This window comes from Miscanthus floridulus, chromosome 1 (genome assembly GCF_019320115.1).
Source record: "Miscanthus floridulus cultivar M001 chromosome 1, ASM1932011v1, whole genome shotgun sequence".
Classification (NCBI taxonomy): Eukaryota; Viridiplantae; Streptophyta; class Magnoliopsida; order Poales; family Poaceae; genus Miscanthus; species Miscanthus floridulus.
In genome coordinates this window covers 47,222,510-47,232,705 of record NC_089580.1, presented here as the reverse complement: position 1 = coordinate 47,232,705, position 10,196 = coordinate 47,222,510, and the positions used below count along the sequence as shown (strand labels likewise).

The following is a 10,196-nucleotide window of genomic DNA, read 5'->3' as shown; positions in this document are numbered from 1 at the left end:
GTGAGTCTGTAAAAGGGTGGTGACAGCAGAGGTGGGAATAATACAAAAAGGACAGGTTGTGGAGGATAGACTTTTACGGAAATTCGAAATCACTCTGTAATGTTGCCTTTATTCGACTAGTACAATAGGGGGGGAATTACGAATAATAAATATTTCAGTCGCTAAATGGTTTCCACAATATCTGAACAACAGTAACTCCATTTCTCAACATCACTGTATTTGAAACATAACCATAACTGTTACCACTAATTCTTAATAATAAATACCTCGGTCGCTAAGTATCTCAGTTTTGACTACTTTTGGTTTAAAGTTCAACGGCCTTGGCCTGTGGTAACAGAGCGCCCAAGAGGTGAGAGAAGAGAGGAAGAAGCATTGGCGCAGCGTGAGCCCTCTGTTTTTTAAAAAGAAATGTTCCGGACTCTGCGACGGCACACAGCCAGCCTATGGTCCGTGTGAAAGGGGCAACGAGCAACGTGTGGCGTGGTCATGTGCTGGAGAGCCTTCTCGTTCGGTCAGATCGCTTCGCTGGATTGGAAACGACCACGGAAATGGAACTGGGCACTGCGTCTTGCGTTCCGTGTGATCGGTCCGGCACTGCGGGAGCCACAGCCACATGCAAGCATGCATGGTTGATGCCCAGCTGCTGGTTCGTAGCACAAGCACTTGATTTCTCATCTACTACCAATTGGCTCTTAGCCATCTACAGATGGCACAGTAATTCTGCGATCGAGCAACGTGAATGAGCTCTTAGGCATCGGCGAGTACAATACAAACTGATCCGACCTCTCTCTCTCTCTCTGCACCCGCCTGCTGCAGCTGCACGAAGAACGTGTGCGCCAAACTGCCTGAGCAAGGACGGTTAAGAGAGATTTGCTCTGGCAGTTCATGAACATCAAGCATGGTTCTCGCATGGGCCAACAACTAATAACTCCCACTACTAGTACAGTTGTCCAATGCAAGATGCGTGTATCACATTAGGCACATATATATGCACTGCTTGCTCAGTTGCTCATACCGTAGTGAACTGACCCGGCCTTAGCTCTCTCTTATTAGTATTCAGTAGTAGCTCAATCGCTAACAGAGCTCCAGTTTAGTGGCACCAACTTATAGATATATACAATTTTCTTTTACGGAACCTTGGCAAAGCTAGAGTAAAACGAGGGTTACGATAATAAAGAGACGTAAAACTCTGTACCACTACAAAATGACACTTCCTTTTGCAACGCAAATATACGTTGCTAAATGTCTATATATACGTTGGCAAGGTCTATACCAACGCATCTAATATGTGTTGCCTAAAGTGACGTTGCAAGAATCTGTTGCAACACTTATTTATGCATCGGTAAACTGTACTGATAATTGTTGCAAAGTTGCAACGTATAATGATGGGTTATGGCAACACTTATATGTGTTTGTAAAAACCATGGGTGAACGGCCTCTATGGTTTGTTGTAACATATAGATTTGGTCTGTTGCAACAGTTACATGTGTTGTAAGAAATAAATTATTCAGTCATTAATATCATATAATTATTTAATTTTGGAGACAAAAATAGAAATAATTCATGTACAATTTAATGAAAAATGCAAGACCATCCAACACATAGAAAATAAGCACATTCAACCATATATATATATATATATATATATATATATATATATATATATATATATATATATATATATATATATATATATATATATATATATATAATAATAAAGAATTTATTGCATTACAATGAGTACCATCCACATAATTCATGACGTAATTTTTGTTCGGAGTACAAGTTCCTATGTGAGCAAAATATAAAACATATAAAGTGATCCGTCATAGTATGCCAGCAGTGTCATTTCTCCTTCCTTCACTTTAGTCTAGCGTTCCACTCATGTGATCATATATTTATCTTCTTGATCTACAGATGAAAGTTGGATTAATTTAATATAACACTTATGAGAACTAAAGTTATATTGGGTTATAGAAAAGACCGTACAAAAGTTAAAGGCCATGCAACAGTAACTCATCCTTCTACGTCTCCAATAACCTTGTAGCCTTTGTATGGTCGTATCAATGTTTCATCATCTACCATTGCAAAACTAACATGAACCATTCAAAATTCTTTGCCTAGCTGAACACCATCAAGTTTCTGTGTTGGATCACAACTTACTATTGTACCCAATGCAACAGACTTATTTTGATTTTTCCAGCTCTGTAAGTATACTTTGGTGCCAACCTGGTTCACATATTGGAAAAAAATAAGTGCATAACAGATCAGACTACTTGCAAGAAATCAAATGACCATACCGTCATTGAATTGCCAATTGACCAATTTGTTGTGCCACGATGATGTTTCTACAAAAGTATATATGAGGATTCTTAGACTCCAATTGTAAGAACAATTAAGAAAGGGATAATATGAAGTTTTAAAAGATGTGTCTTATACACTAGCAGGTACTGTTGCACTAGGCCTTGTTGAGATCTTGTTCTGCTGGAAACAAGTCAAAACAGATAACTTAGTAGTGAAAAATATGCATGTAACAAAAATATCATTGCTAAAACAATATTTACTTGGTAGTCAGATGCTTCAAAATTTCAGTGGCAGATGTTTCCTTTGCCACAACCTGTAATATGTGCTAGTTTAAATACAATAATTTGATCAACAATTTGATAAACTTCATAGGACAGAGAGTTATTTATACAGCACCTTGATTTCATTAGTACACTTGCTTTTATTCACCATAACATCATTGTGGATATGTTTTTCCTGTAATTAAATAGAAATTACTAGTCAATTTGCGGAAAGGTATGGTCTAGTAGAAATGATCCACTTACTAAAGATATGATAAAATTTAACACTATACTGTCATTCAGTACTATACTGTGTTTGTTCTAGAAAGAAACATATGTCAGGAAAGTCAAAAGGCAGTGACACTAACGGTATCCAGTAAAATGAACATAATATATTGCTTTGCATCCATGTGTTTAGTTTGGTGTGCAAACCTTATGTTTAGTACAATTATATTTGTAATGTGTCGGCAGATCCTTGTGCTCCACATAATCATCTTGTTCCGTCTATAGTGAATAAGAATAAATTAATATTTTCTTTCACCAACAAAATGAATCAGAACAGAGATAGGTTATTAAGGCCATGTGCCATAACATGTAAGTAAATAAATAAGGTATTATCAGTTCAGCCTAACAAAAATTCATAAGTTTTTTTCTAAGTAATCAATCAAGTCAACAAGACAAGCACACCAGATAGCTGTCACGGGTAAAGCATGAAGTAAACACTAATGACTAAAGTTGAAATAAGGATTGCAGAAACTTGTCTAAAAGAAAATCTACAGCTAGTGCTTCATGAATAGTTACCTGTAAGTTAATATTTATTGTGGCTAGGGTAGATGAGTCCAGATTTGTGGCTTCATATGAGTGCTCAGCCACCTTCTTTACAGAGGAACCAAAAGAATATTTAACCAAAATACCTTACAATGACTAATCACTGAAAAAATAGCTGTTCTTACCTGTTTCTTTGAGCTAACAACATCTATATTTCTCTGCTTCATAACATTTTGCCTCTGCAAGCGCAAGGCACAGGTCACAGTTAAATGACAGCATAAAATTCTAGTTGTAGCTTTCCAGTGCCAACCATAGTAAAAAGCTCTCATCCATATTAGTGTGCATACCTTCTCTACAGGACTAAGGTATTTGTAATGTGGCTGCAGATCATCATCCTCCACATTGTCAGCTTGCCCATTCTGCAGTGAACTAAAACAAATAAATATTTGACATAAATCTGGTATGAAAAATCCAATTCAATTGTACCATTGTATCATTCAGTTGTTCATATATGTGCTTGGTGTATTTTCCCTCAGTAACACGAAATCTTACTGTGCACAATCACACATCTATTGCTCTCTAATTTTATTGTGACTTGCCTTGAAAGTTGATGGATACATATGAAATTATGCTTTGTAAGATGCATTAGGAATCCTGTTATTAACCAGAACTCCTTGGTGTCTTTGTAATCGTATTTGTGATCTGATGAATTCTGTGTTGTTTGTTAGGCTGGATTTGCCTTCCAACAACCTCTGATGCCTGGGATGAGGCCTGCTGGTCCAATGCTGAACTTTATGATGCCTATGGTTCAGCAGGGTCAGCAACCACAGCTTACTGCTAGTAGGCGTGTTGGGCTGTTGGCACTAGTGGAGTGCAGCAACCCATGCCAATGGGTGGTCAGCAACAGGTATGATGTATTGTTCTTGGCATTCAATTTCATTCGTTGAATTAGGCCTGAAATTTCTGCATGCTGCAAATGTCCCCTACAGGCTACAGGTGGTCATGGCTACCGCTATCCCACTGGACGCGGAATGCCTAATCCTGACATGCATAGTGTTGGGATTGTGATGCCATTATGCCAATAAGAGATGATGGTGTCTCACAGCTTGTTCCAATTGGGGCACTAGCCACTGCACTTGTGCTAATGCCCCATCTGATTAGCAGAGACTGGTATAGCTATTTATTGGTTGGTCCTTTTTTTTAATCAAGGGTGCTCATGATTGTTCTGTGTTGCAGATTGCTTGATGAGACAATAAGCGTTGCCTTTACATAGAAATGATTCAGTAGTGATAAATGGAAAATGATTAAAATGTGCCTCAATGTGAGTAACTAATGTAAGGAAATGTTAGATCTTATTATTGTACGAACTGCTATTATACTTTCGAGCTTGATTTCAGACAAGCATGCGCCAAACAAGACATCATCAACTCATTTCAAACACGAAAAGATCCATTGGTCAGTTTGGCGCAAAGGCTGGGCAACGCACTGATAGTCTTTGATCATCTTCGGATGGACTCATCTCACATCACGGGCTGATCCGACACAGGGAGACGCGGGCAATTCCGCGCTTGGTTTCTAGTAGAATTCTAAAAATTCAGGAATCGTCGAGCCACGCACGGAATCGACCAGCCACGCACGCTGCGGCGGCGCGAACTCGTCGCGAGCGGCGAAGAAGCGGAAGTATGCAGAAGGCGGGAGAATGCTACGAACCTGCGGCCAAGAAGTGAGCTCAGATCATCCTCGTGCTGCACGGAAGAAGGGATCGATCCAACACCATTCTCTTGAGGTGGCAACAGGGACCAACGACGGTGACCGCTGGAGGCGGCGACAGGGACCGGCGAGGGTGTGGGGGCATGTGGGCATTGTCCTGCGGCGGCGCGGTGCAGCCACCGGCGCTGGTGCGGGGACGCAGCGCCGCTGCTGCGCCGGTGGTGGTGTAGTGGTTTGCAGCAGGGAGATGAGAGGTATGGAGTTGTGCTGGTGCGATGAAAAATAATAAATAGAAAAGGAACCACGATTCAGCTGGGATAACTGACGAGATCCACAATCAAGGGGCGGTTCTTATGCTGTTTTCACGCAGTCCTCATTGGCTAGTCTCTATGAAGGGTGGGCCCACTATTAGACTTCTTAACAATTAGTATGAGTAACCAAAAAACAGATTAGCTGTGTGGAAGAAAAAAGGTACGAAGGGCGCGTTTAGTTCGGCAAAGTTTACACTACATAGTGTACGATTCTCCACTGTAGTATTTCGTTTGTATTTGTGAATTATTGTCCAAACATTGACTAATTAGGCTCAAAAGATTTGTCTCGCAAAGTTAAAGTAAACTGTGCAATTAGTTTTTGATTTCGTCTACATTTAGTACTCAACCGCAAGTTTGATGTGACGGAAAATCTTCTTTTTGCATAGTGCACTTTTGAAGATCTAAAAAGGGCGAAATAAAAAATGGAGGGAAAGAATGGCGGGAGCAAAACATGACAAAAAAAAAATACTAACTTGTGAAGTTGTGATTACGAGGGAAAGAATAGCAGGAGCCATAAAAGGCGAAACCAAAAGCTTGTGATTACGTTTTTATATTATTATTTTAGTGTTAGTATTTAAATCCGATAGTTAATAAAGTAAGACATCTGAAAATTACCTAGGCATTTAATCGGGCCTAGCAAATTAAATTACATTAAATTGATACTTTCTATCAAGCAAATCAAATCTAAATTAAAATATGTTTTTTTGTGCAAGATAAAATAAAATATGGTTAAAGATTTACAACTTTGGTTTTGGTCAATTCTTTATCCGAGGTCGAATGAAAAATTTGAATTTTAAATATGAGGAAATTCGATCATATTTTTCACTCTATAAATGATTTTAAATGAAAAAGTCGTCAACTACAAAGTTGCATAACTTTTCGAGATGTAAAACTTTTGATTTGGTCATTTCTCCATCCGAGGTTGTTTTAAAAAATCAAATTTTAAATATGAGAAATTAAATGTAATCTTCGTTGGACAGACGATTTCAAACGAAAAAAACTGTCAACTACAATGTTGCATAACTTTTCGAGAGCTACAACTTTTGTTTTGGTCGCTTCTCCATCCGACATCCTTAACTACAACTACACACTCACTTATAACTATAGAGCACATGGATTCCTTTGGTATTGACTTCTATTAAATCTGGTGAAACAAATAACTCAGCATCAAAACAACTTTAAATTAAAAAGTTGTGAACTATAAAGTTTTATAACTTTTTGAGATCTACAACTTTTGTTTTGGTTGTTTCTCCTTTTCTACCACTACATACTTACTTGTGACTTTAGAGCATATGGACTCCTTTGATATTAACTCTATAAAATTTTGTGATACATATTTGGATATCCAAACGACCTCAAATCAAAAAAGTTTTAACTATAAAGTTGTAGATCTCGAAAGGTACTATAATCTTGGAATAAGTTTGTCTTCATTGGACATCATATGAGAAAGTTACGAAGTCTTTCGTGCAGCCTATCACAAGGTTACGAAATGTGATAAAAAAATCAATGTCCTACATGTCCCAACAAAAGTATGTGCAGCCTAATGGTAGAGAGTTGTTCAGTTTGTTGGGTGGTATGGGTTTAAATCCATATGAAAACTTTTTTTTTGTTTTTTTAGAAATCAAATCTTGAAAGGCGTCTTGTTGTTTTTTTAAAAATCGCGTGGCCCACCTGTAGCCATTTGATTTCAGTCTTATACTTTTTTGTTTTTTAGAAATCAAATATTGAAAAATGTTTTTTTGTTTTTTAAAATCACACCTAAGCTGCGGTGCACTTATAGCCATTTGATTTCAGTCTTATACCTTTACAGTGCTAATACTTTTATTTTTTTTCAATATATTTCCTGCGTACAGGATAATATATTTCCTGTGTACGTAAGAGAGAGGGGCTATAAGTGCTGGATCCGGAGTGGCTTGATTGGTTCTAAGAGGTCGCATGTTCGAAATCCGTGCTTGATTGTTTTTGCCGCTTATTAATTAATTATTATTAAGTAGAAGTTAAACAAAGAGCACGTCCCGCATATATATATGAAACTCCATAAAGCTCCTAGCATCCGCGCGTTGAGAGCGCTCTAGTTACTGTTTACCAATCGTGTGCAGCCACCTGGCCTCGTGCGTGTGTAGTCCTCGATTTGGTCTCGCGTCGTTTAATTGGCCCGGCCCTCCTGCTGACCCTCGCTCTCTCCGTCCGTCAAAATAAAAAAGAAATCTCTTCCTTATCTTCGGACACGGCACCGCTGCCCCACGGAGTCGCATGCCGTTCCTCGGCAGCGCCGCTGGGATCGGCAGCGGGTTCTCCTCGGCTCCTTCGCCCGCCTCCTCGGCGCCGCCGTCGTCGTCATTGCCGGGGGCTCTCCTCGGCTCCTTCGTCTGTGTTCTTCGCCGCGCTTCTGAGGTGCTCCACTTAGCTTTACTCACTGTTCCTCCTGCGCGTCCTATCTGCTCCTTCGCCCATCTCCTCCGCGCCGCCGTCGCCATTGCCAGGGTCTTCTCTGTTATCCTTCTCCTATGTCTGTGTTTCGTTCATACGATGATCTTCGCTCCCTCTCTTTCTCCTCCATCTGATTGCTGTGTGCGGCGCGCGGGTGCAGGGGCCCCTAGTGCTTAAATTTGGCTTGTTTGACTTATTTTTTTAGCCGGAACAGTGTTTTTCTCTCCCAACAATTCAGCCGGAACAGTGTTTTTCAGCCAGTTTCAGCCAAAGTTCAGACCAGCGAACGAGGCCTAAGCCGTACACATATTCTCTTCCTCCGTTGTCACTCTTGCCACAGTACTTCTAATTACATCTGGTAATTTGATCTGTAATTTTATCCATGCTCATCCTAACTGCTATTTGATTTGGATCCCTCTCTGGAAGGGAATGAAAAAAAGGTCAAACTAGCTAATCATACGATCAGTTTTTCCATTGCCTTTTTCCTCTGGAATTCAGGATACTTGGTTAGCTAGCACTTCAGTATATGATATTGCCGTATTTATTTTGCCTGTAGAAATATTGTTCATTTATATCCTATATAAGGTGTTATCTTCACAGGAATTCACTTTCAGAAAAGAAATTTGGTTTATTTATATAGCTCCAGCGTTTTTAAGAATAAATAATTCATGTTAATATATATTCTGATGCAATAACTCTTCAGTTCAGACTGTAAAAGATCGCCTAATCATCATTTGCCTTGCACAGGTTAGGGATGGCATGGGAGATAACTGAAATATATTATGTCCAGCTAACTAGATATGGCCTGCAAAAGATCGCCTAACCATCGTTGCTTTTTACAGGTTAGGGATGACATGGGTGATAACTGAAACATATTATGTCCAAATCGATGTTCCATCGAACAAACTTGGACCGGCCTTCCATAGGTTAAGGACGAGATGGGGGACTGTTATATTCTTAGGTGCTTTATATTATAATTTGTGAACGTCATCTGCATCAAACAATGCTGTTGCTGCTGATCATGTACATCCTAGAGGTAATTTCAGTTCCCCACTGATTTTCTTTTGGAAAAAAAAAAGATTCAGTGCATTTTTGGTGTTCTGATATTTAATATTTCAGTTTAGAGTGAAGAGCTTTTAAATCAGATTGTCTTTTGCGTTGAAGTATATTTATTTTAGACTAACCAATTTTTGGTTTGCTTTTATTTGGCCAGATTAAGCTTGTGCTTTCGCGACTAAAGATACGCTTATGACATTCCCATGCCTTTTCCTGTCTAAATTATCCTCTGGCTATGTCTATCAAAATCTCTTTTGATTGACAAAGGGGTTCAACTATGACAGCAGGTACCTATAATTGTTTCCCTATTGTTACTTGAGCTTTATTTTTTTTACCGTGACAGCTATATTGTAGTTCCGAGATAAGACTACTCTGTAGACAGTTTTCAAATTATTTCAGGGTGAGGCTACTTACTACTTACAGATAGCCAGACATAGAAAAGGAGGGTCGGAGAAGCAGCGCAAGCTCACTCTGGTTATAAATAGTTCGAACTTATGATACATCTCCTACCATAAACAAATCTTGACGAATATGAGACCCATGGGAAGGCCTCTGTTTTAACCCACAGTAGTAAACCGCTCATATGTTAATACTTATTTTCATGTTGAGTGTTTCGAGGAGCTTCCTCTTGGATTGTGGCCAGGAGTTTTTGTTATGTGCATGAAGGTTTTACAGAGTTGCCAGTCCAAATGTCTAATCAAATTTGTCTAACTTATTTTAGTTTTATACCAATTAAACTATTAAGATCCATTTGTAGTGGCTAAAAGATTACTCATTTGGTCAGTGCTTCACATAACAATTGAGTGAAGATATATTCTTGATAATTTATGGCTCATAATAGTTTAATCTGTTAACTCTCCGTGTTCACATGGTTTCATGCTAATCTTTATGGGGATGATGTCATTAACGCACGTGCTTTTCTCAATGTGTGGCATGTATGGTTTGTTGATATCATGTGCTATTGTGTTCCTGCAGGTAGATGTTTCTTCGATATACTGTGTGCTTGGTCACAACAGGAAGCTGCTGCAGAATCGGACTTGGGTCAGGTACATCCCACTGTGAGACTGATGGTCTATCATCCGATCCCACACATTCCCTACGACTGCCTACTAATAATCATATATGAATACCTCACGCGTATGGTCTCTTCCTGTGCCTGCGTCAAATCAAAGTAAATAAAAAAATGGAGAAAACCCGCTCTCCTACCGCGGCATCGCGCCTCGCCGCCTCTGTCCGCGCTTCTTCCTCTTCCTCTTCCTCTTCCTCTTCCTCTTCCTCAATCATGTGATTCTAAAATGTGAGTTTACACCACTGTTGTTTATTCCTCTTGCTATTATCACTTCTGATAAAATATGCG

General features: G+C 39.2%; 1 protein-coding gene and 1 long non-coding RNA gene across 3 annotated transcripts; one reads left to right on the top strand and one right to left on the bottom strand.

Moving 5' to 3' along the window:
• Positions 1–1,750: 1,750 nt before the first annotated feature.
• Positions 1,751–5,976, bottom strand: LOC136456208 (uncharacterized). The gene is made up of 11 exons (XM_066455998.1): positions 5,969–5,976; positions 5,043–5,309; positions 3,680–3,761; positions 3,518–3,571; positions 3,366–3,440; positions 2,997–3,068; positions 2,701–2,760; positions 2,565–2,617; positions 2,301–2,484; positions 1,990–2,229; positions 1,751–1,911 (listed from the first exon to the last, which is right to left on the bottom strand). Exons 1-9 carry the CDS (start codon positions 5,974–5,976, stop codon positions 2,373–2,375), a joined length of 783 nt encoding a protein of 260 aa, XP_066312095.1. The 3' UTR covers positions 1,751–1,911; positions 1,990–2,229; positions 2,301–2,372.
• A 1,593-nt stretch (positions 5,977–7,569) lies between these two features.
• LOC136482708 (uncharacterized) lies at positions 7,570–10,084 on the top strand. 2 transcript variants are annotated; one of them, XR_010765173.1, is made up of 4 exons: positions 7,570–7,747; positions 8,626–8,819; positions 8,997–9,126; positions 9,815–10,084. It is a non-coding gene; the product is annotated as an uncharacterized lncRNA (long non-coding RNA). The 2 variants fall into 2 exon arrangements; XR_010765174.1 differs by having other exon boundaries at positions 9,239–10,084.
• Positions 10,085–10,196: the final 112 nt, after the last annotated feature.

What these genes read in the sequence shown, in the direction of transcription:
- LOC136456208 (XM_066455998.1), bottom strand. An exon ending in AGCTCACTTCTTGGCCGCAG is followed by an intron (nt 3,762 to 5,042) that starts GTTCGTAGCATT and finishes TATTTGTTTTAG; the next exon opens with TTCACTGCAGAATGGGCAAG. An exon ending in AGTGTACTAATGAAATCAAG is followed by an intron (nt 2,618 to 2,700) that starts GTGCTGTATAAA and finishes CACATATTACAG; the next exon opens with GTTGTGGCAAAGGAAACATC.